Source organism: Apteryx mantelli, chromosome Z, assembly GCF_036417845.1.
Source record: "Apteryx mantelli isolate bAptMan1 chromosome Z, bAptMan1.hap1, whole genome shotgun sequence".
Classification (NCBI taxonomy): Eukaryota; Metazoa; Chordata; class Aves; order Apterygiformes; family Apterygidae; genus Apteryx; species Apteryx mantelli.
In genome coordinates, this window is record NC_090020.1 from 31,580,874 (window position 1) to 31,606,928 (window position 26,055).

Genomic DNA, 26,055 nt, shown 5'->3' on the forward strand with positions numbered 1-26,055 from the left:
CATGTCATTTCCTTCTACTAGGTCAGATTCTTGCTTTCATGCAAGTGTATGTGGAGGCCTATCATGCCTCTATCCAGTGTCCTGTCTACAATGTGCCTGGCTCCTGGTGGGTTTAATACAAATTAAAACTGTGGAAGAAAAAAAAGATTGCTCAACCACTTACCAAGGGAGATTTCTCTTTTAAAGAGAAGTTATGTGATACAACAGAAGTTGGAAAGCAATTGCTGTTTGAAAAGTGCATGTTGTAGCTTGTAACCCACCAGATCCTGATGCTCATACTCTCTTGCGCAAGCAGTTCTTGTCCATGCAGTAGTGGTGTGACAGTTCAGCGGATGACTTCTGTGAATACAAATTACTCCTTAAGAGAGCTGCGCAAATGATTCCTGCAGCTTTGTACCCACAAAGAATTAGCAGGGCTTTTGGGGGAACAGGTTACATCTCTGAGAAGCTGAATTTTTCCTGATTGTTTGCACACTTCGAATCCTCAGGAGTCAGTCTCCAGCATTTATGAGAACAGAATTTGTAAGCAACTTGAATTTAGTTTCTGTACATCAAAAGACATGTGTGAAATTTTGCTAAGAGTAATTGCTCTTCTTATAATGAGATGTCTCAAGCAATCACCCACTCAGGCTTTATTGGACTTCTTCTATGTTTTAAAAGAAAAAATGAGATACTAGTCATTTCTTAGGTAGATATTGGAATGTTTCTGATCCTGTTTCGCTTAGACTATATTTCTTTACATTGATGTGTAGTTGTATTAAATTTCAAAACTGGAATTGGGTAAGTTTGCTAACCTGTGAATTAAATTCCATACAGCGTACTATATAGCTAAATTGTACTACACATTTCTGTTTCAGGGCCATTCTTTATTGTCTCTTACTTAGGGGTTTTACTGTGTGATTTTCCAGAGTGATATAGATGATTAATCTTTAAGGTAATGTAAAATCCTTTTTTATGATTGGAGTTTGTTAGAATTTGATTGTAATAAATGACTATTTGGCTCTGTAAAGAATTTACCACCTAACAGTAATAAACCTTTTCTGGAATAGTCTTTCTAAGGTAGCTGACCAGAGCCTAGCATAGAAGAGAGGAAATTAGGATCTCTGTTCAACTGCTATGAAACCAAATGGATTTTAGTGGAAAGCCCAGTTCACCAGGTACTCCTGGTTTACACCAGTGAGTTGGACATAGGAGTTGAGCCTGCTGTGTGGTCCATGTGATCTGTGATGGGCTGGAGTCTTAGCTGGAGTAAACAAGGCTTCATTCTCTACAGCAGATCTGTATCTACTTACAGTTTGCTCTGTGCTGAGGTATTTGATCCATACTTTTTTTTAACTAAAGAGTTCAACTTCTAGTCTCACCCATTTGAGCACTTTGAAGGCCTCCCTCCCCAATTTTTTTCTATATTCATGATGCATGCTGCATCCTAAAAAAAAATTATTTGCTTTTTACTGTAGGATTTTGGTGGATAACCCATTCAAGTGTTCCTGTGAAATTATGTGGATCAAGAAATTTCAAGAGACCAAGTTCTACACAGAAACTCAGGATTTATATTGCATAGATGAAAACAACAAGAGGACAGCTTTGCTGGATATGAAGGTCCCAAACTGCGGTAATACTCTTTTAACATAAAGTAATTACCAAGTTATTGTGAGACAGGAATTAAACATACTTTTCTACTAGCTACCTATCAAGATGGCAACAGTGCTGCTAAGGAAAAAGGTTTCAGGGAAAATATTAACCATTCGCTGATCTTTCATGCCACATGGAGTAATTTCAGGAGCTTCATATAACACTTCATTTTTTTCTCTAACCTTTAAAATTTACTGTTACTAAAGTGCAGGAAAACAGAACATCAATTATAGATAACACAAAAGAATTGTATAAAATATATGTGCCTTCCTTAAATGAAACAGTAGTCCTTCTGAGCTGAAAGACACAAAATTTTATCTCCTTGAAATTTTTTTTCAGCTATCTGAGCTTAATGAAATCTTTATTTTCCTTCAAATATATAAACTCTACTGCTAGGAGCATGGAAAGAAAATTCAGAAAAACCGTGCCTACTGAAAAAGTTAGCAAATGGCTATTTTTCACACAAATAAAACTCTACTGAGTCTACTTGTATACTCTGTGCAAAAGAGGCATAACAAGCGTAGGTCTGTAGAGTTTTGCAGTAGTATCATATGGATTTGGAGATGGTGGAAAGTGATGTAACCATAGGTCATCTCCTTGCTTGTTTTGTATACAACTTTGCTTCCTGTAAATAGTCCTGGGACAGCTGGTGGAAGGCTTCACCCGTGAGTGGAAGAGATTTCTCCTCCTTTGAGGCCGAGAGGCAGAGCCTGGGCGTTTCAGATATGACGTGAACCCCGCTGAAGCCCAGAGTTTCCTCTGTGGACTGGAGGGTCTGGTGCTTGGCACCAGGTGAACAAGAAGGAAGGAGCAGGGTTTTCTCATGGAGGAGTGATTTGCATTGGGAAAGCTGTATGTGAAGGTGAATGTCAGGAGGAACAAACAAATTCTGCCTGTCTTCCTTCCGCCATCACCCCTTGAGTGCCCTGAGTCGATGTCTCTGCAGCCCACTGGCTGCTCTGGCTGAAGGGACTAGAAGGCAGATTCATCTGCCGTGTGTAGAAAGGTCTCCTGGCAGCTTGAGATCAGTTGGCACAAAACAGAGGAATGCCAGAATAATCTCTTGTGAAGTCCTTGTCTAGCGTGTCTAGAAACTACCAGGTAGCGAGGATTTTCCTTTGAAAATTCTCAGCGTTAAACGTGCAGACTTAAACCTGTAACACATTATTTCTTTCTTCTGAATCCTTGTGCATCTGCAGCACCAGCAGGCTCGTTTCTGACCTCTTGATGCTCTGTAGGTGCTTGTGTGTACGTATGTGCACATCTCACAGGTAAATCTCAACTAAACTCCCTGGCATGAGAAAAGAAGGTGGCACTTCCAACTCAGTGAGGAGGAGGACAGGGGCCCTTGCCTGTGAACGTATGTGACTGGAGTACCAGTATGTGGAATTTACATATGGGAAACATGGCTTTTGCTTAAGCACTGTATGAATATCAGCACAGGCCTGCAGATTTTTCCCACATTTGGTTTAATGTTAATTTACAGGATCCAAATATAACTAGACTTCATGCACATTTGTGTTTCTCCCTCTCTCTTTTTTTTTATCCTCTTTCTCTCTCTCCTAGTGAATTTTTCTCCTTAATTTACCTTTTCGGGGATGAATCAATACAGGACATAGTTTTTTAATTAGAAGAGGTAAATGACAACGCAGGCGTTTCTTAGCGACAGAATAGGGAGTCACTGGTGAAAACAAATGATAATCTTGATGAGTATGGCTTGTTTTCTGGAAGATAGCTATAAGATCCATTGCATGGCTGTTGTTTTCAGTATCTCTGGTAGATGTATTTCTCTGTTTAAAAGCACAAGACTTAATTTCCAGAAAACCCACTGGATAATTTGGTTTATTTCATTTCTAGCACAGTTTGAGAAGCTAGTAAGTATACCTGAATAGAATAATTCAGCTTTTGTAGTCATCACGTTTTTTTCCTATGAACTACATGTCCCTCTTAGCTACTTTCCTTGTCAAGAGCTTTGGGGCGTGCAAGCCTTTGTGAATTTTGTTGATGAAACATTTCTAACTTTCTCTGCTGATGAAATAGTTTGTCCCATCTCTCTGGTTTGTTGAATTTTTTGATTTAGGAACTGAGCAAACAAACATGCTCATTTTTTCTTGCAGGTGTTATTAATTACTTCGTAATATTATAGTAAGTGGCCTGAACAGTATGTGATAAAAGTCTTGGTAATAGGACACCTTGCTACTGTGTGCTGTTAATAAATCTCTTGCTGGGAAGTTGGAAGAGGCCACTGTGGTTTCTTCGTTGTAAGGCTCTGGTTTACAGATAATTGATGTTAAAATTAGCAAGGTTGTGTGGTACTTTACTTACTGTTTATATGGTGGAAATGTTCATTAATATGTTAATAAAAGGCTAGTTGCAATCTAGATGCCAACAACTTTGGGATTTCTTCTCCTGAGGCTTAAAATTAGGTATGTTCAATCACTAAAAGATCCTTTTGAGCTACAATATTAAAGAGTTAATCAATTGTTATGATGTTTGCAGCATTATTTTTTCAATCGCATTTGAAATGTTATTTGTGTATGATGAAAATTGTTGGATTTTTTTCAATTTTAAAGTCAAACTTAATTACCATATCAAAGGTTTTTAAGGTGCATCTACCACTGTAGTATGAGAAGAGCCTTCTGTGCAGAGAAATGATGTTTAGTTTTATGATATTTGCTGGTTGTCCACACAACATGCTGTAGGCTACCTGGACCTTCCTCTCTTTTGTTTCTGGCTGGCAAATAGCATTAGAAAATCTAGAAAGAGAATTAAATACTTTGTTCTCATTTCTACTTCTGTAAGCAATGGCTGCAATTGCCCCTGGCATGTTAAGTTACTGGAAATGAGGATGCTCTGTGCGTGGGTAAGGTCACTTGTAAGTCAGTCAGTCTGGCAGAGTTTACCTGGAGCTCATTGAATCCTGCAGAGGCAGGGTCAGATTTTCAAGAAGTTGGGACTGCTTATTAAGTTGCTCCTTCTGGTAAAGATTTGATCACTCAGCTCTCATCGTTGAACCTATTTGTATTGAAGGTGTCTTCTTCTTTTGGTATATTTGGGAGTGGTCTGGCTTCTACAGTTGTCTGTGCAGTCCTGTGTGGATGTTTCAGTAACACAGTTTTGCCTTATATGGCCAATTGAGTTAATCAGAGATGCTGTTTTGTATATGCTGGTGTGGTGCTTGATCAAACTTTCAGTTTTGCTTATCTTTGCAGCCTTGCATGCTTATTTATCATGTATTGTTTCTGCAGATGTTGTCCATCTTGTCATTGGTCATATATGCAAGCTAGAGTTTGCTGACCAACGTGGCAAAAAGTACATGAGACTAATTTGTTATACATGTAACAAACTATATGGAGATTGGCAATTTGTTTACATATGCAGCCAGTCAGATAGGGGGAACCTTGTCTTACCTAGGAGCTGTGGATTTTTATGAATGCAAACTTTTTTTCTCTGTCTCTTAACTTGTACATTAATACTGTGGAGGGCGGGCTTTGCTCTTGGTGCTGCTTCTTGTATAACTGACAGTATTTTGGAAGTCATTGCTGTCTGTGTACAGTTATGAGCTGAAGATGCACGTTGCCCGTTCCTTGCTTTGCTTGTAAGCCACAACATTTCTGTAGGCAACTGTTCAACTGATTCTAAACAGACTGGACTGAATCTGTCTTTATTTTGGTCTGTGTTTCTGGTGATAGATTTTTGTCCAAGGGGTAAATAAGGAGATGGAAATATCAAATTGGAGGCAGGTGGTTACAAAATTTAAGGGGGAGAAAGCCAAGCTTAGATTGACATATTTACTTCTCTGAATTTATAGAAAAGATTTGTAGTATTGGTGAGTCAATAAAATAAGTGTTAGATCTTAGACAATCTCAGTACAGCACAGTCTAAAACCACAAGCAAAGGCATAATCCAGTGGGTGTTGACATCTTTTTCCATTATCAGGCAGACTTCACAGATAAGACTATCAAAAGGAGAACATTACAGGCAGAATGAAGTGGCTTTAAAAAAAGCCATAAATGTTTTCTGTATTTACCTTTCAGAATATTCATGGGCTCTCTAGCCTGTATTGTTTATTTTGGCTTGAGAACTAGATATATGCATGATGTATGATGGCAAACTTTTTATTTTCTCTATGAAAGTTTTAATTCTTATCTGTGATCATGAACTGCATGAAAAATGTTTTTTTGGGAGTTTTGACAGTAGTGAGGGTTTACATTGCAGCTCTGAAGTTGAGTTAGAGTTTTTCCAACATAATTAAAACAGTTTTCATTATTCCATATTTTAAGTGAAAATAACTAATAATTTATGAATATTTGAACAGGCAATAGAAATCTCATTTTCAAAGGCACATACATAACTTCTTTGTGTGCGTGCATCCTTTGATGTGCTGATAAAGTGGCCAGTAACTTCCGTACAGATGTCTAGACATATGCAATGCAAATCAGGGCTTATGGATGATGGTGGTTGAGTATATGCTGTGTATGTAAAAGCTTATTTTAAGAAAAAGCAGAATTTCATTTTATAATTATGATTTGATCTCTGCATTAACTTGAAATGAAGCAGGTTTATAATATAAAGCAGGTTAGTAATACAAAGAAGTAAGACCATATTTAAGAGAAAGAAATGTGTCTTGATCATTCCAGTATTTCTGAACTCAATGAGCTGTGCAGGTTTGCTGAACTGCTCTGTGCCTGACTTGGCCATCTGTGTAAGTGGGAGTAATAGTACTGATCTACTGAGGGAAAAGTGCTGTATGTCTGTTAGCAATGGGTATTCTTGCTCTGCTCTTGCAAAGTAGCTAGCTCAAGACTCGTGACTAGATAGCTATATTTCTAATAGTCTAAAGAAATGACATTTTTACTTAAAAAGTGGAGACAATTCATGAAGGCATCCTTTCAGCAGTATGCAAACTTGATATCAGGGCTGAAACCTATTTGTTTATCTAGTCTTCTCTTACCCCAGAATGTTTCAGTTTAAGGATCCCATGTTTCTCCTGTTGTAATATTTGACAGGACAGCATTATTTTCAGTGTTTCCTAGACACATGTGAAATTTTCCAGATAAAACTAGAGGAACTGCAACTACACCACATGCAGTTACTGAGTAAGAGGCAGTGTGTTAGAGGTTTGCATAAGTTAGTTTAAGTCTAATTAACTTGCATTACAAAGGCTGTCTAGCTCTCAGTTCACCCGTTAAGCTTGTGGCTGCTGTATTCAGCCTAACTGCACTGAGTATATCTGGTTTTCTTCTGAGGACTGATGTGGATAAACTGAAGCTTAAATAACAATTGAGAACTATTTCTTCAAATGTAATTCAGTTTCCTTAATCATTTAGGAGACTTGAGAGAGAGCATGACAGAGTACCTTTAGGAGGTTTTTAGCAAGGGAAGTGGTGATAAGGTTGGTAGCCTCTTTAGAAAGTTATAATGTGAAAATTGTTGCAGGCAGACTAATGTTAATACTGGGGCTCATGTCAGTTAAAGGATTCAGGTGCTGCCAGATCCTTTCTTACTCAGTTTCTTTCTACTGGAACCAGGGTCTGGCCCAGGAAATTTAAGAGAAAGAGCCTGGGCAGAAGTTAAGCAGCTAATGCAGCTGGAAGAAAAAACTTTGGACGTGTAAGCCCTTCTTCTGGTCTGAAATGTAAGCGGCAACTTTCAAAGCTTGCATACAGGTTGACCACAGAAGATGGGTCGTTACAAAGTGAATTTGTTCTAGTGCACAATAGTTGGCGAGTTTTGCCTGCATGGCTTTCATGATGGCACAATAAGCACTGGATGAAGTACATCATAGTCTGGGATGGATAGACGTTAGGAGCGGTGCGTTTTGACAGTTCTGCTGAGGTTGCAGTATTTAGTGTTGTAATTATGAAGAAGAGTTAACAAGGTTTATGTTCGTTGCTGTGGTGCACAGGCTGCGTTTATAAGTTTGCTTCTAATGATGATTTTAGTGTGGTGAAGAGTGATGGAGTGTTTAAAGGTGGTGTAAGAGTGGACTGTCTCTGGAAAAACATACGTAGAATCATCATATTCTTGTAGAGGCTGTACTTGTTTAATTATTTTCTGTAAAGGTTCCTGACTGAATGTGACAATCAGGCATGTCATGGTTGGAGGCAGACTTCTTTTAATATTTTAGCAGATTTGGGTGGCTTACAGTGAGCTGCAACATCATTTGTTCTGCTTCCCTGCAGACTGACATTCCTCTGTGGACCGCCAAGGTGGCTGTCACAAGTTAGCAGATCCAGAGGGTAAGCAAATGAGAGTTGGACTTTAAAGAAGGTACACTGAAGCAGCAAGCACGTCTTGCACGAAGTTGTTTGAAATTAGCTTGTTCACTGTGCAAATGTCTTGAACTGCTCATTAGGAAAATGTAGAGGGCATGGGAAAGTCCTAAACTCCGGGCTGAGGGACTCTCCTCAGGGCTTTGGCAAGGAGCCCTTACATTCGGACTCAAAATCTCTCCCAGTGGTAGGCCTTTTTTTTTTTTGGTGCCTTTTCTTTCGAAGGACATAACAAGACTTGCTCTTTTTTTTTTTAAAGTGTAGTGGCTAGACGAGGAGGTTTTGTCATCATTCTGTGGATTCAGGTTCAATTCAGGAATCTTTGGGCTCCAAGAGCAAAGGAGATGTTCATAGAGATGGTAATTTTGTATTTGGACACCTCGTTTCTGCTAAATTGGCATTTTCCTTGCCTAACACTTTTTTTTTTTCACTCAAAATGGTTTTGGTTGTTATCTTGGAATAACCTCTGTGAAGAGATTTTGGCAACTATTCTATGTATTGAGCCTTCAAATAAGAGCAAAAGTTTGATTTTGTGGTTGAGATGCAAGAGGAAATGGAAACAATGATTTATGTTTCTTTAATTTATGTTTTGCATGTAACCTTTTGGGGTATCCTGTTTATAGTGCTCTAAAGATGCAGCCAGGCTGATTTTTGGCCCTGTAGTTCTGCAGACTTTGATGGAAACATGCCCACTTACCCCATGGCTAAAATCTGGCTCAGAGCTTGTTGACTGCAGGCAGTTGCTAAGTGAAACACAAGAGGTGAATCACATTTCCAACAGCTCCTAGATGTATGGCTGGCATTACTGAAAACTTTCTTGCTTTGTTTTTTTTAAATCCATGCAAACCCATAGGAAAAGCCTTTTGGAATCTGTGAACATTCCTGTATTTTCAAACAAGGCAAAATATTAACAGAAAGATGTAAGAAAACACCAGTTTTCTTATATCCTTCTTACATTGATATAAACCTGTTAAGAAACCATTAGATCTCTGAAATTTGAGGATCCATTTGCACATTTCTTATTAAATTGCTTGGTCAATCATCCTGTTTTCAGACTCCAGAGAGTACAACTAGTGGGTATTACTAAGCTGTACTGTAGTGCTGAATTAGTTGTATGTTTTCTCCCTGCTTGGAGAGAAAAAGCAAAACCAGGGAAGGTAACAACTTTGGACAATGTTTAAACCTTATGTGAGGCAATCAGCCTGGATTTGGGCCACTGTATCTTATGAATTACAGAGGATATTTATAAATCAGTGGTTCTGGTAGTCTGCCTTTACATGGTTCAGTTTAATAGATGGTTGCTGGCCTCAGTATTAATTTAATCATTCTAGGTCTGAGATATTTATTAAAAAGATGATTAAGGATTTCAGGTAAGGATTAAAATGACCTTATTGAAAGTCAGCTGCAGTTGGCTTGTTATGAGGAAAAAAAATTGTCATTTTTTTTCTTGAAAATGTCTTGTTCTTGTCACAGAACAAATTGACCTGCAAAAATGTCCCCAGCAAAAATGAGATGTCAAGTGCCACAATGAAGACCATTTAGTGCCACTGCATTGTGGCTGGACTCCTGGGAGCTAGTCAGCAGGTCTCTGTGGCATATATGCCTGTGAGAATCAGGGGTTTGATGTGCAAAGGCATAAATGAATGCAATGTTGGTGCTCATTTCTTTATCATGTCATTACTTAGGTATTAGTGAAGCTAATTGATCATACTGAGAGAATTTTCTGATAAAGGTTTTTGAGCAGCTTAACCTGTCTCATGATTGAACAGATAAAAGTTGAAGATGGAAAATCATTCTGGAAATTAGATATATATATGTTTTTTATATCTGTGAAGATAGTTAACCACTGAAAAAAAAACTTTGGGTGTAATGGTGGACTCCTTTCTCCTCATTTAAAACCCTCTTTTTCTAAAAGTTGCTGTGGTATGTTGGCTAGAACATTAGCTTGGTGCTGCGAGTTTGGTTATAGACTACAAAGTTTGTATTAATATTCAATTATTTCTTAATTAGGTCATATCCTTCCTTTGATGAATAAAGTAATAGTTTGGCTCTAATGTGGGCCGGTATCACTTTTCTGTAGAAATAGTAAGTAGCAGCATGAGGACTTTGAAAGTCCTCTTGGAATTTAAACACATGCTTTTTATTAACTTCCACTGACAGTTCTATAGCCAAATCCTGCAGTAACCTTTGAAAATTTCAGCCAAAGTATTTGGTTTTGTCATTGTTGAAGGTCCCAGCTGGGTACTGTGAAGATATGAGTCATTCACAGAATCACAGAATGGTTGAGGTTGGAAGGGACCTCTGGAGATCATCTAGTCCAACCCCCCTGCTCAAGCAGGGTCACCTACAGCACGTTGCACAGGATCGCATCCAGGCGCGTTTTGAATATCTCCAGGGAAGGAGACTCCACCACCTCTCTGGGCAACCTGTTCCAGTGCTCTGTCACCCTCACAGTGAAGAAGTTTTTCCTCATGTTCAGATGGAAGCGTCTGTGTTTCAGTTTGTGCCCGTTGCCTCGCGTCCTGTTGCTCAGCACCACTGAAAAGAGTCTGGCCCCATCCTCTCGACACCCTCCCTTTAGATATTTGTACACATTGATGAGATCCCCTCTCAGTCTTCTCTTCTCCAGGCTAAACAGGCCAAGCTCTCTCAGCCTTTCCTCATAGGAAAGATGCTCCAGTCCCCTAATCATCTTTGTAGCCCTTTGCTGGACTCTCTCCAGTAGTGCCACATCTCTCTTGATTCACTGTCGATGCTTGACAGTTCCATGGTAATATGGCCTCAGGCCATCAGTTTTCACTGAGGTCTGCGAGGGTAAAGAAACTCCAAAGTTGAAGGAGAGTTTGTTACTGCTAATGCCTGACATAATATTTAGAGAGACTCAGTTGACATAAATGTGTTGTCTACCTGTCCCTGTCCCCTTGCCTCTGTTGTGCCCATTTGTGCATGGGGTGAATGGAAGTGACTGCCTATTCTAATCCAGAGCTGCCTATTCCCTGGATGAAGTTTTATCAGTTTGAACATGGAAATGGATTTTCTCTGTGCAATGAAATAACATAGTCATTATGCACCTATACACAACAAAACATGTTGATTTTAGTGTACACTTGTTATGTATCTACTATATCATATAGCTCTCTGCATCACAACTTAAAATTCTTAGTAGCAAATTCTGTCCTCTCTTTTCTGAGAAGAGATTGAAAAGCTTTGGATAGATTATTACGAGAAAAGAGGACATGAGAAAAATAAAACAGAATGGTTTTAAAAAGGTCATTCAGAAACTCTTTTCCCTGTCCTCAGGGAACAGCACTCAGTGAATCTGAATTTTAGAGACAAATTTCAGAACCGATTAAAGGAAATACTCTTGCACTCAGCCTGGACAAGATGTATGTGAAACTCATTGCTCCAGAAAGTTGCTGAGGCCAAGAACATAACAAACTTAAAAAATAACTTGGATGCTAACGGATATTACTGATAACCAGACACTATCGAAGTTTGAAAGAGATATTACATTTCATGCTTTGGGGCATAGGCTAATCTCTGTCTGACAGATATCAGGATGAGACTTGTGGCAAGATGATGTCATGTCTACCTTGCGTGGGTTTCTTATGCTACAGTCTAAACTTACCATGCTAGCAGTACACGAAACTATGTGAAACTGTTGTCAAATTGCTTAGATCAACTACTGTGTACAAAATCCTATAAAATGTGCATCTCTATCCATAGAAGAGGTAGTCATCTCAAACATCGTTTTTAAACAAATTAAATCAGGAATAAATGCAAAGGAGTTAGAAATCTTTGTAATTGTGTAGGTGTCAAAGTGGTATTGACTTTGTAAATGGTCTCGCACTACATTGGACACATGTCCTGAGTGTATGTTTCTGTTAGGTGCATTGGGGTTTTTTATATGCAATTAATTGTGAGTTCTGACTACAGGTTTTGCTGCTTGGTCTCATTGCCTTACTCCTAAGTCCAGTATATCGCCTCTTCTAGATACAAGGTCTTATGCTAACATCCTTTTTTCCAAGCAGAGCTGCCCCTCAACTAGTGCGTGTTCTGCTGTGGAGCAATTTGGGTACCACTTGAAGCAAAAGCCAAAATGGCCTTGCATTAAAGTTCACTAGCTCAAAATATTCGACCAGAAAAAATGAATCTCAGGGCAATTCTTTGATGTGTTTCCTAATTGCCTCTTATGACTGTGAAAGGGAATAAAACAAAATACACATTTAGTAATAATATGACAATTATAATATATTACTACTTTCTTGCTGCAAGAATTTGTGTGAGATCTTGCAACTGGTTTCTAGGGTAACTCTAAGACCCTATAGAATAATAAGCACTATTATTTTATAACCTTCTGGCAGGGTACAAGCAAAATGTAGCTGTTGCCCTCAGAGAGATAACACCAACATGGCACGTACAGGCTTTTGCAAATAAACAGAACTAGAGCTAATTCTGGGAAGGAACTAATACTGGAGAAATTCAGCTTCAATTGTCCATCCTGTAAATAAGCACATTGCAGAAAGAAGTTGTCCCAGAACTTAATGGCTATTAAAGGAGGGCTCCATGGGACCAAAATTGTTTTTATTTTTGCTTACATGAGAGGTTTCATGTGAAATGATGTGTTAGCAGGAACTGTGTGGACTTCCACAGCGAAACACTAATCTGTCATGCAGACCTTGTCCCAAGTAAGTAGTGCCAGGGAGAAGAGGGAAGTCTTAATCTCTTTCCAAGTTCAGGTCTGGCAACAGCGTTTGGACTGGTTTTCGGAGGTGGTGTGGAAGGGTAACTCTATAAAGCAAAGGATCTCATTACTTCTCTCCCTGTCCCCTAACCAGGATAATTAATATCCAGATGTTCCCTAAGATTAGTTTTATTTCCTACCCAGCTCATTGACAGGGAATGCTGAAATTTGAATTCACAGCAGGCAAGAGCAGATGGCTACCTTCGCTAACAGGTTACTGCATCAAGGCATACAAACCATGCAGCTTTGTTTCAATATACTTCAACATATGATTTATAAAGTGAACGTAATAGAAGAAATCTATGATGCCTATAATAAGAATCACATTACAGCACTGCTTAAAGCACTAGGAGAATTGCCGAAGCAGTTATTGTATACTTGTGCTGATTTTCAAATCTTATTAGGTAAGAAAGTATTGCCTGGAAAATAATTTGTCTTCTCTTTGCTATTGCTTGCTCTCATTTCATTTTTATTGAACTAATTAAACTTAGAGATTTCCAATACATATAGCTTCTACTAAACTTCTAGCAAGCATATTAATGTGTTACAATTCACACTAATCAGATGGTTAATTGTCAATTGTGACTTTTTTCATAAGAAAAAGAATCCCTCTGCTAAAATTCTATACCTGCAAGTCCATGATGAAACTGCTGTACTCTTAAAAGAAAAAAAAGAAAGAAAGAAAAAAAAAGAGAGAGAGAGAAGGAAAGAGAAACAGGAAAAGAAAAGTCATTGCAAAATAATACATACATATCCAGCATAGCCCATAAGCTCTGCTGTTTGAGATGATAAATTGCAAGTAAATCATGCCTAGAATTGTTGATGAGAAATTCCTCCTAACTGAGGGCAAGACTACTTACGATGTTTAGCAGCTCCAAACAATGGCACAGTATCTCTTAAGAGAGATCTGATATTTCCAGCATGTTGCATAATTATTTGCCATGTAAATAAATACGATGTGAGGTATTGTGTGCCTGAAGTCTATCAACATTACTGGCATTATTTTTGAAGAGGGTCAGCTCCAAAGGAGCCTACAACTTGTTGGGTCTTTGGAAGCACTTGGCGCACTGAAGCCGTTACTATTCTGGAGGTGCCCATTGCTTTGGGTGCTGAAGAAGGAGATACACAGTGGTTTATAGCTCCGTGAGACGCGGGGGGAGTTCTGGCTCTTGCAAAGGCTGGTGAGCGGTACCATCTCCCAGCTTTTGTGCTTTACCAAGGGCAGTAGGTAACTCTGCCCCGGGGTAGCAGCCCTTTGCCATCACTTATGCCCTCTGTCCTTTCTCTCCCTTGCGCCCTCCTGCTCCCTTTGCCTTGAGGATGTCGGTTCTGCCCTGCTCTCTGTGGCCTGTAGGAGAGGGAGGGCTGCAATCTCCTATGTGAGACTGTGGGCTAGTGGGATTTTCCTGTTAGCGTAGTGGAGAACAGTGGGAATACCACAGTGGCAATTAGTCACTGGAAGCGAGAGATTTAATTGCAACTGCTACAAAGATGACAGGTTAGGATACAATTTCATGTTTTAAAGATTTAAGGTTTCTTTCTTTTTTTTTAAAGAAGGCAAAAACTGAAGTTAGGATAACTTCCATTTGCCCACCTGAAACATTCCCCTATATGATTAGCTTAATATATTTCCACATACTATAATGTTTTCTTAGGATGTGAAGTGGAGAAGGCACAGAAAAATGTTATGTAGCAGCTTAATGTACTTGTACTTACATATTTCCAAAGATGCTGTTTGTACTCCCTGCCTGAACAGTAACTGACCACAGTGAATTTCTGATTAAGCAATATTATTGATTGCATTCATACATTTCCCATAGAACTTGAGCAATGTCTGCTTGTGGCTAACACAAATCTATGCTTTTATCTTTTCTCTTTATTTTTTGCTTGTATCATAGACTTGCCCTCGGCAAACTTAAGCAATTACAACATCACTGTTGTGGAAGGAAAGAGCATCACGTTGTATTGTGATACTACTGGAGGGCCACCCCCTAATGTGTCCTGGGTGCTCACTAATCTTGTTTCAAACCATGAGGTAAGTTTCATGTTCAAATGTGCAACAATTCAGACGAGACATCTGCCGGAGGTTGGAATAAAGTCTCATCTCCAGCTTTATTTAACTTTTTATCAAAAATATGAAGTAGTTTCTGGATGTTCATTTGTAAATGAGAGTGCTATAATTTCATGGAAATAATGTAGTGAATCAGGATACTGTTTTCTTATTCTCACAAGTGCTTTCTTATAATCACAAATACCTGAATAGACACAGTAAGTCTAATCTACTCTAATCATGAGAAAAGCTGTGTCTCTCTAATTTTAGTTTATTTGCAAGCCAAAAGCTTGGTGTGCTAAAACTTTGCTTGTAAATATTAAATACTTTGTGATTTGTTTCATTTTCCTTCAGCAAAACAAAGTCACAACAGAGAGCCTCGAAAGTCAAAGCGAAACTTTTATTAAAAGAAATGGCAAACTTTTCTTATGAATTTTGAAAATGTTGCTGCAATAAAGCCATCCAAACAGGGGAAGTTTTTGTTTCCTCAGATCCCAGTATTCTGTGTCCATTAGACTGTGTGTGAGTGGAGTTTCTTTCTGATGGAGATGGTGATAAGGAGAAGCATTTAAGCAGGTCTTCAGCATGGAGCTGCTGATTTCTTAAGTTGCCATTATTTACAGTGTGCAGAAATCCCAATTATTTACAGTTTTATGACCTCGGCTCCTCTGTGTTCTTGAGGGTACAAACTGCCTACAGCTTTTGGCTCTGTACAAAGCGTGTGATGTGTACTTTCAAAACTGTTCCTGCAGTGCGGAAGAGACTGGACCTCTGAGGTCTCTTAATCTTTGCACTTTCTGCATGGAGGTCATACATTAGGCCTATGAAGAATTTGTCTAACCTGTCTTTCAACTGTCATAAATAAGAGCTTTGCAGAGCTCCAGTTTTGTTGTTGAATTTCTCTCTAATCTGTAAAACTACCCAAAGGCACCAGTCATCACCAAGAACAAGAAATTAAAACAGTTTGGGGAACCTATGCCAAGTCGTGCTTTTTCTTTTTTCTTTTTTTTTCTTTTTCTTTTTCTTTTTCTTTTTCTTTTTCTTTTTCTTTTTCTTTTTCTTTTTCTTTTTCTTTTTCTTTTTTTTCTTTTTCTTTTTCTTTTTTTTCTTTTTCTTTTTCTTTTTCTTTTTCTCTTTCTTTTTCTTTTTTTTCTTTTTTTATTTTTCTTTTTCTTTTTCTTTTTTTCTTTCTTTTTTTCTTTCTTTTTTTTTTTTTTTGAGTTATGAGCCAACACAAATGTGGGATACTGTTCAAAAAGTGAGATCACCTCATTTTTTAACTCTCCTATCTTTGAAATGTCATGTTCACTTTGTTTCAAGTTTTCCAGAAATACTCTGTCCTGGCATAACTTTGTGAGATTTCAGAGGGGCTTATAATATAGGCTAGCTACAACCTTAACCGTGGAGCACAGTAGTCTTTTCAGTAGCAGAAGAAAGAGTGCCTTTTAAATCTCATTTGCCATTCACAACTATCCTTCCCTTTCTGCAAGTGTTGTTTTTTGTTTTCTTTTTCTCACTTCCATATCTCTGTTTCTGCCTCCCTTTTCTTCACCTCCTATGCTGCTTTTGCCTGTTTTTCCTGTCTTTTCTGATTTACAAGGAGAAATATTAGCAAAAGTTAAAACTAAACACCAGCCCTGTGAAGTTAACCATGTGCTTGGCTTGTATGCTGGTGTATAATTCTGTTGGTGTGAGTTAGACTTTTCTTGCTGTACGTTTCAGTGCTGATCCTGTGATTGAGCCCCAAGCTCTAACTCTTGCTCCAAGGAGTGCTCGCCTCTGAGAGTTATGTCCGAGGAGAAACTTACTTTGGGGTGTTGGCTTTTCCACTCCCTGGGGTCACACTGAAATCAACGGGACACTCTACTTCAGTTGAGTTGAGGTGTCATCTCAATATTTAAAATCCTGTTCCTGCAATGCTGCGTGCAGGAGTGGTCCCACCTGCCACCATAGGCTGCCACTGGAAGTCACTGTGGTTTTATGGGTGCAGCATATCGTTTGCTTGCTTTCTGTGCAGCATCAAGCATATGTATACACTAAGAAAAGTATCCCCAAAAGGAGTTTTTTAAATGATGTTCCTCGTTATTTATTTTCTAATTGTATTTTGGTTCCTTTCCTCTCTAAGAAAATAATCTCCCATTTTATGAAAGAATTTAAATACAGAAATAGTAATTGGATATAATTTTAAGGACCTGATTTAAGAAAACAGACTGTAACAATCAGCTTTGACACATTGTTGTCAAGGTGTAGTAGAGCTCAGAAGGCAGCAGTAGAAGAGGTGTCAAGCTAAGCATAAAGGAAAGAGATAAAAGGAAGAGTAAAGCAAGGATCGAACAGAATATAGAAGGAAAGAAAAAGATTAAGGAGACCTGAGATAGACTGTAGAAATCAATCATGAAATGGAAAAGGGGGGCGAGCAAGGAAATGAGTACAGAAAAAACAATTTGTGTAGAGGGGAAAGAAGCGTTAAAAGAAGGGAGAAGCTAAAAGTGACAGGATGAAAGAATGGATGAGTATAGTGTTGTAGCAGAACAACTCTTTTGGGGCTTTAAATCTCCTGCTACCGATGGTTATAATTGGTTCTGTAGGTGTTTTGCATCTGTTTGGATAAGACACCAAAGTAACACTTTGATTAATTGCAGGCTGATACAGCTAAAAGGAAATGAAACTGGAAAATGCCATTGAACTGTGGCCAATGGCTCTGTCTCCCTTGTTTCTTTACGCCGCAGTTGACGCATACATATTTTTCTGATCATTTGTAGAGTGACACAAGTAAGAATCCTGCCTCGCTAACCATAAAAAACGTTTCATCCATGGACAGTGGACTGTGGATTTCTTGTGTAGCGGAGAACATCGTGGGAGAGGACCAGGCGTCTGCCGAGCTCACGGTGTTCTGTACGTAAGCAGGGCTGCAAACGTCTCCTGAGGCCAAACCACGTTGGCACCAACTGTTTTGGGTATAAATATTTGTTGGGCGCAGACACTGTTGAAAGGAAAACTCCCTGAAAGCCTGTGAACTATCTATTGCAGTTAATGCTGGGAATAGCCCAACCAGCAGTTGTTATTTTTGTCTTTTTCTGCTCTGAGTACTTCTGCAAAAATTATGTGTCTAAATGTTTTATCTTCCAGTTTGGACAATCTGTAAGTAAATGTCTGAAACCCGCAATATGCAGTTGCACTGTCAGTGTGAAAAGGTTTGTAATGGCGTGCATATGCATATACGCTATCTTATGAATCTAAGATACGCAAACACCTCAAAGGGGTCGTAGAAATTATTTATAATAAATTACAAATTTTCAAGATTTTTTTTTTAATTTAAAGCAACAACTGCTTTGTTCAAAAAATAACACACTTGCAACATTTGTTCTGCCAGATGTAAATTTATTTGTCATAGCTTTGAATAATGCACTAATTCATCAGGGCCAAGAAAGGGGGAAGGGACATGTAGTATAGAGGCATTGGCATCTTAGTTCTAAGATTGCAGCCTGAATTCATTTTATGTGAAATAGACAGGATGTTTTCACAAGTTGCAACCCTCTGTTTAATTGAAGATGGGAATGGAACACTTTGTAGATGGAAAACTTTGTTCAGCATATGCTCATGACAGAGTAAACTAGCGAAATTACTATAGATGCACTTCAAATATCTTGTAGGTTGAAATTGAATGTGTAATAGCTATGGGAAGGGACATAAACTAGAAATGTTTGAACAGTGTAAATGAGATTCTCAGACTGGCACTGTTATGATTGATAAAAGGGAGTATAACTAGATGAAATTGGATGCAGTTAAGACTGAGTATCAAGGAAAATTTCCCAACAGTGAAATAACATGCAAGGTGTGGGAACAATCTCCTGAGTATAAGCCTGTAAACTTGAGGCATTTAGCAGATTTGAACAAAGAAAATGTATCATAGAAAGTGGTCCTTCCCTCATGGAAGAATCCAGGGAATGAAATCATCTGCTCTGGCTTTGATTCTGTGAAGAAAATCATCTGAAAGTTTGGATTTCTAGTTGAATATATTTGCAGTGCTACTTGCTTTTGGCCAGCTTTTAACTACTTTTAATACTGTTTTGTTCCTTCAGCACTCCTCTGCGCCATTTTTAGTACAGTGAAGCTAAAAGCTCTTTCTCCCTTCTCTGTGATCTGGTAACTGAATTTTCCACACCTTGCAGAGTCTGAGTAGCTCCATGGGGGTTTGGTGTTTGTCTGAAACTAGTCTGTTTTGTTTCTTTCTGAAGAGTGGCTTCATTTCTGTTCTGAGCATAGTATCCTAGGCAGAGCAGATGGGCTTCCTGTGTGAGCATCCTCCAAGATAGGTGTAATGCCTACAACAAGCATATTTTAGCACTGATGAATGACAAATATTTTCCCTGATAACTTGAGGGGGAAAAAAAAAGCCATGTTCAGGATATTCTGATGTTCTTCACTCTTTTTTCCAATATAGTTGCACCAAATATCACATTTATTGAATCTCCAACCCCGGACCACCACTGGTGCATTCCATTCACTGTGAAAGGGAACCCTAAACCCACATTGCAGTGGTTCTATGAAGGGGCTATACTGAATGAGTCTGAATACATCTGTACTAAAATACATGTTATCAATCAAAGTGAATACCACGGCTGCCTTCAGCTGGACAACCCTACCCATCTGAACAATGGTGCTTATACCTTACTGGCAAAGAACGAGTATGGAGAGGATGAAAAACGTGTTGATGCTCATTTCATGTCTGTGCCTGGAGATGGTGAGTATAATGTTTTTATGTTTGCAATGGCAAATTGATGAGAATGTGGGGACAGTGCTCCTGGCCGACTTACCTATTTTGAAGGAATATTTTTAATATGTACTTTCTTCTTTGAATGAAGGTCATCAGGATTAGTTGCAAAATAATGTTTTTCTTTAACATTTTCTTGTTTATTGCTCCTCAAGGGAGGCTGTGCCAGTGCTCCCTAAATCTTCACTTTGAGTAACCATTATCAGCATGAGCTAAGGCTGTAAAACATTACTATTTCTGAAGTGCTTTCTCTAGCCTGAGTTCTAATTCTGGGAAGCACTGAGTGCCAATTCAGTAAATCCGCAAGTTTTCAGCGCTGTGTACGAGTGCAACTAGGCAGTGTATCCAAGGACACAGCGAGTACGCCTACAAAGGATCTTGTGCCTTGTTGCAAAATCAATAATGCAGTCTGCCAGTCCATGCTAATACATTGTTTAGGACACCAGAGGGAGCTGGAGAGAAAACAAGTAACCCAGAGGCAGGATGGACAAGGTCTCAGGTCCTTATGGGCAACTAGATGTTTAGTTCCCAATCATATCAGTGAAGGTTGGGCACCTGCATGCCTAGGAATATTCGTGCTCAAGATGGTTGCCATTAAATGTCTGCATCTTATGCTGCTCTAAAGGCTCCAGGTCAGTCCTCCTAAAGGCTATGTGAGCTGCCTCAAGGTGGACTAACTCACTGAACTGCAGGGACTGCTGTAAGTGGTTGATGTTCATTGTGGTTTGATCTTTCCTCACGTCTTCAAAGCCATATGTGAAGTGACTGTAAGAGTAAGAAGGCATACATGTAAGTGTACTGCTATATATGAAAAAGCTCTGAGTCGACCTTGTACAGCAGGACTGGAAATATAGGCAAATTTTTGTGCATGTACTTGGAGAGTCATATCTGAAAATACGAGTATGTGTGTACCTTTGGCTTTTTAACCATGGGATAGAAATAGCCTCCCTCTTTTTTGAAACAGCAGTGTGCAGTGCTAATGTTATGTGATAGAAAAAATGTGAATATTTAAATTCCCTCTCCTACATTGCAGGCTATAGACAATAAAAATACAGTCTGTATTTAACATTTGTACTTATCAGCTCAGTTTGCTACGGGGAGTGAGATGGCAGTTCTTTTCCTTTCCCACCCTTAGAAGAAGAAAGTGAAGAGCTGATACAACCAGGCTCTATTTACTCCTGCTGTTCTTTGTAGCTCCTCTCCTGTTTTTCCTCTAGAGTCCTCCCTTAAATAGAATCATTACAGAAACATGCCATGGTTTCAACTACTGGCATCCTTTAATACTGCATTATAACAGTTGAGTAAAATGGTTTACCTCATACGCATTCTGTATACAAGTTCTCTAACCCTCTGATTATTTAATATGAACCTGGCTTCGTTTTCTTATCAGAATAACAATTCCTCTAATACACTTATATGAATTTGATATTATTCTTTCATTCAAATTCCTCTTACTGTTCCCTTTTCCCTTTATGCTTCTCCCCTGTGCATTGAAAATTTCCCAGTTGTGGCCTTTTAAATTATTAAATAGAACAGAAGGTATCCTCCCAGTTAGAAAGACAGCATTATTTATTAGTTCCTTCATTTTTATAATTTTAAGCAATTTAAATATCCAAGATAATCTATGCTGTGTTTTTTAAGCATTTCTCAAGCTCTGTGGTGGATTAAGCTTCACAAAAACTCTATAGAGGAAACTAGAATACATACAGAGAGGATGTAACTGTATTAGAAATCAATTCATTATAGTGGATTAAACCAAACCAGTCTTAAAAATTAACAACAGGGGAAACTGCTTATCTAGTTAGACTCCTCAATATTGTTTTTATTAGTAGGGCTTTTTTCTATAGGGCTTACGACACTGAGCTTTAGAATATTCCACAACATTGTTGCCTCCTCCACTGAATCTGTCATAAAAGCAAATATTAAAAAACTAGACTTCTCCATGCATTGTATTACTGTTTTTTTCCCCTCTACTACTATTTAAAGCACTGCCAGGATTTTTCAAACCCTTAAAAGGCCTTTTCAGCCCTGTCGTTACTGTGTAGTTTCTTCTTCTGGCCCACGTATCATACAATGAAGCATAAAGATTAGGCCTACGCCCTAGTATTATGTTCATTTCCATGCCTTCATGACTGAATTAAATACCAGCCCGTGTTTCATGGGGTGGGGTATCCTCACTGAGCTTTGAACCAATTCTGTGGTTATTACATCACTTATGGGCAAATGCACTGCAAAAAAAAAAAAGCGAATTTACAAACCCTCCACCTGTAGACTGTATGTTTATTTAAAATAAATTCAACAAAGTCTGAAGCATGTTGTTTTATCACTCTACCTTCAAAGTTGTTTCAAACACAATAAGGACGAGATTTGAGCTAGGCTGCTTTCAGCTTCCAGTATGCTACTTGCAAAATGTTTTTTGCTGGAATAAGGATGCAGGCACAGAGGGAAGGAAGGCATGTACCGCAGTGGGATTTGGATCAAGTTAATGATATCACAGTTAATGTGAATTAAAACTTGGTTTCAAAATACTAAGGTCCAGGAGAATAAATTTCACATTCGGTTAGCGAGGTTTTTTTTAAAACTAGTCTTAATCTGCTAAACTTCATGGACTCCAGTGTGACTGTTCTTGCTGAGGATAATTTGACTATTACAGACTACAATGCAGCAAACAGTAAGCAATAAACACCCGTATTTTATTCCGGGGACTGTTTCCATAAATGATCTATAACAGCTAATGAGCACTGGAGAGATTGTTAATAATAATAACTATTTATAAGTAAGCTTGTTCGTCTACCAGCTTTCCACTCTAAAATTCAGCTGAAGGAATTCAAGTCACGTAGTATCTTGTCAAGGTAAAAGAATATGTTAAATATGCCTTAGAAATAACATCTTGCTAGTGTGGCATAACAACATGGGGCTGTTTTACAGAAGTATTTTTTTGGCTTGAGTCTTTTGCTGCAGCTTTATTCTGCAAATGTCAACTTTGTAAAGAAAGAATTAAGCAAGCCAAATGTAGCTGGTGCAGTTTATAAAGGTGATTGGATAGGATATGCCTATAATAGTTTATTTGCACAACAACCTGTCCTAACAGAGACCAAAACAACAATGATGTTTTTTATTTGCATTAAAAATAATTGCATGTAAACATGCAGAATTACTGTGGTGAGGTTTCATGTTGAAATAGCTTCAACCAATGTCTTGATGATTGAGTAAATATGTTTTTATGTAGAGGACACTGTATAGAAATTTGGGTTTGGTCCAGCTTCTTGATTTTGCAACTTTATTTCATGTGAAGTATTTAGTTATATAAAAGATTTTTGAATAGCGTAGATGACTTCCTAGTACATATGCTCCTGGCAGGAATTAGAACTTAAATTAATCTGATTATTTTATCCCAATTCCGGTAAACAGTAATAACAATGTTGCCATTTAATTCCAGAGTGAAGGTCTAGGAAGATTTTTTTTTTTCTTTAGATCATGAGAAGTAGGACTCATAAAGAAGGTAAATTGGAAATATGTTCTTTCATCAGTTGAATGTTTTTTACTGGAAAAACTGAATCTATGAAGATTTATGGACAGAAAAGCCTGGTCAGAAATTGCTTGAGAATAGACAGGAGTACATGCTCGTGTCATTTGTTATTTATTTCTACAGATGGACATGGCCATTCTCTTGGGGTCTTCTTAACCTATATTTCTGGGTCTGATATCTTCAAATATATTTAAAATGAACCTAATTATTTGCTGTCATTCTGCAAATAGGTTGCAACTCTTACTTTGTATTTTCAACGCAGATTCTCACGCTGTTGACTTAAGCAGAAACAAGTGTGTTCTGGTCATACTTCACAGTGCCTTTATGCCAGTTTAATGCCGCTGGTATGAAATTACTGTATGATACTGTAAACAGAACTGTTTTTTGAAGTTTGATTCATCTTTAGAGGTTTTATCTATATGTTAGTTTTATTTTCAAACCAACAAAGAATAAATATATGGAAAAGATATTTAGGCGCCTACTATATGAGGCATGCTATAAATACATCATAGACCAGGATGAATGAGTATGTTGAAATATAGCACAAGTATCTGTTGAAGCATGATCAGACTAATAGTATACTACTTTCAGTGGGTGTTCTGTGCATTATACTCACATATGTGCTGAGCCTTACACATGTGCAGTAATTAGAAAAAGCTGCAACCTGGAACTAGTAACCTCCTGAAAAGTGTAGGCTAGATGGGTATCTACTTGTGTAAAGGCTGGATTCTCTAGTTTCTTTGCCTATGGGATATCTTGCTCTTTGAAAAAGAGTTGTGTCTGTGGATCAGCTGAACAGCTGGTTTCCTGGAAGCATCCTCTAACAGAGTGCTTGAAGTGATGCTGCTTAGTCCATTGCTACCTCTAGCCCTTAATTTGCCAGCTGCGGCTGCCTCTAAACCTGTTTGCCCAGTGATTTAATTGCAAAATTTTTTAACCAGGTAAAAGTTAGTGATTGTAACTCCCACCAAGGTCTGCTTCCACCTAATGTCAGAGAGAATTTAACATTGATTTTCAACAAGAATAGTTCCTGCTGCACTTATTCCAGATATGCATTAACATTGCAGAGCAGAATTTTGTCCATTGGAGAAATATGCTTGCTTTTACCAGAGCTAATGCCCTGTGCATTAGCTGTTTCACATGAAGCAAAGCATTAATGGTTAGAATTGCTCTAAAACAATTGTAAGAGTAATCTGATTAACAGCTAGAACAATATTTTGATGTTGCTTTGTGTTTCTGTAGGTATTGACCATTGTTATTGCAAATAACATGTGAACTCTTAAAAAAAAATCCTGAAGAAACTCTTAATGTGTTCCTGCATTTGCAATCTATTTACAAAGGCTTTTTTTTTTCTTTCTTTTTTTTTTTTTCTCTTCTCCATGTACAGGTAGTGGCCCAATTGTGGATCCAGACGTTTATGGTATATATTTGATTTTCTTTTTCTTTTCTTTTAATGATAGAAATGAAGGAACTCAAACCACTAAAAGATTGAATGTCAGGCTCAGTTAAACTGAAATGGCACATATTATAACACAGTTCTAAAAGGTACTTTGTATTGTTGGTTCTTTTCCTGCCTTATATGATTTAAGATAAATGAGGGCAATGTGATGTTTTACTTTGCTGCTTTTGATTTAGATTAGGAGAAGCATAAATCCACTGCTACCAATAGTTACAAATGGTCCTACAGGATAACAGCTGTCTGATGCAGTTCATGGACATGAAGTTTTCTGAACCTTTCAGAAGCATTTCTTGAAGGAATGAGAGTTCATGATTTCTCCTTGTATAACTTTATTTTTCCAGTGATGATTCCATACTTGTTTTGCCTCCAAAAATGTTCCCCTAAATCCCCCTTAAAAATGAGGTTGGCACAAGTGAGTTTTCCTGTAGGCAATTTATTTTTCTCTGTCCGCTCTTTTGTACCTTCCCTTAATCTCTCTTGCATAAGCAGAACATCAAGTCAGTGATATCTGAACATCTGCCAGAAGATTTGATGACACAGTGTTCACGTTAGTTTTTTGTTAGGCAAAATGTTTTAGGCTGTACCTAGCAAAAGCCAATGTGCACTATCATAGAAGCTGCAAACTGAGAAACAATTGGCTAGTTTCACATAACGCTTCTGGTGTACTTTTGCTCAGCATGAAAGTCCGTCCTCACCAACACAGCCAAAACACCCTTTAGCTTCCAGCAGAAGCTGGATCCTGTTCGGAGTGCTTTTATTTGGATGAAATGGCACATGACTCAAGTTTCCTTAAGCTGATTTATATGTTATTGCTTTGATTCCATTCCATGTCATTGAACTTTAGCAAATGTGCAATTGAAGCATCAATTTGGCTTTAAATGCTTAGGAAATAGCTTTCCCTCCCTCTTTTTCCAAATTCTTTTTATTTGGGGGGGAGGGAGGGAGAGAAGGAAAGGGGGTGATGGTTTGCGCAGTTTCCTACATGTGTTGTGTTGTGTAAGTTGTATACATGAAGATTTTGATTTGGAGGTGTTTACCAAGGTCCTGATGCATGTGTATGACTTTAACTGTGTGAGTACTGTGATTTGGTTGACTTTGGTAGACTCTGTTGAAATGTGTGCTTTGGGTTGTGCAAGTGAATCAGAGCCTGAAAGATCTAGTCCTGATTAAAACAGCATTCCTTTTTATTTCTGGTTTTGCTTTCTACTTTTTGAAGTCGCTGTCTTTGATCTTTGTTTCAGTGACTCAGTGCTTGCTTTGTGAAGCACTTTGTAGTCCAGAGCACTTCCTCAATTAATCCAAATTCACAAGTCTAGTTAGCGAGGTACGAATAAATAAGACCGTCTAAAAAGTCTAGAAACTGTCGTACTGGCGTCTCTGGAGAGCCACTGGTTTCACAGCCTGGTGCGGGAGCTGCCCTGGGACTCGCTCTGCCCAGGGACAGGCGATTCCTCATGACTTCACTTCTGATGCTAGTAACGGAGTAGAGGGGAGCTGGGCCGAAAGGGGAGGCCTGTTGCTTCAGCAGGCCGAGGCGACTGGCCTCCATTAAACGCTTTAAAAAGTGCTGCAGGAAACGGGAGAGCTGCTGA

The 26,055-nt window shown here is 38.4% G+C and overlaps 1 protein-coding gene across 4 annotated transcripts in view; it reads left to right on the forward strand.

The window, feature by feature from the left end:
* Positions 1-26,055, forward strand: part of NTRK2 (neurotrophic receptor tyrosine kinase 2) — a 198,632-nt gene that overhangs the window by 26,570 nt on the left and 146,007 nt on the right. For 2 of the 4 annotated variants that reach the window (XM_067315695.1, XM_067315697.1), the window contains exons 5-9: positions 1,458-1,612; positions 14,550-14,686; positions 17,464-17,596; positions 19,146-19,445; positions 24,392-24,424. In XM_067315695.1, the coding sequence (XP_067171796.1) occupies positions 1,458-1,612; positions 14,550-14,686; positions 17,464-17,596; positions 19,146-19,445; positions 24,392-24,424 (758 nt within the window). The remainder of the gene's footprint in view (positions 1-1,457; positions 1,613-14,549; positions 14,687-17,463; positions 17,597-19,145; positions 19,446-24,391; positions 24,425-26,055) is intronic. The other 2 variants (XM_067315696.1, XM_067315698.1) reach the window with 1 other exon arrangement.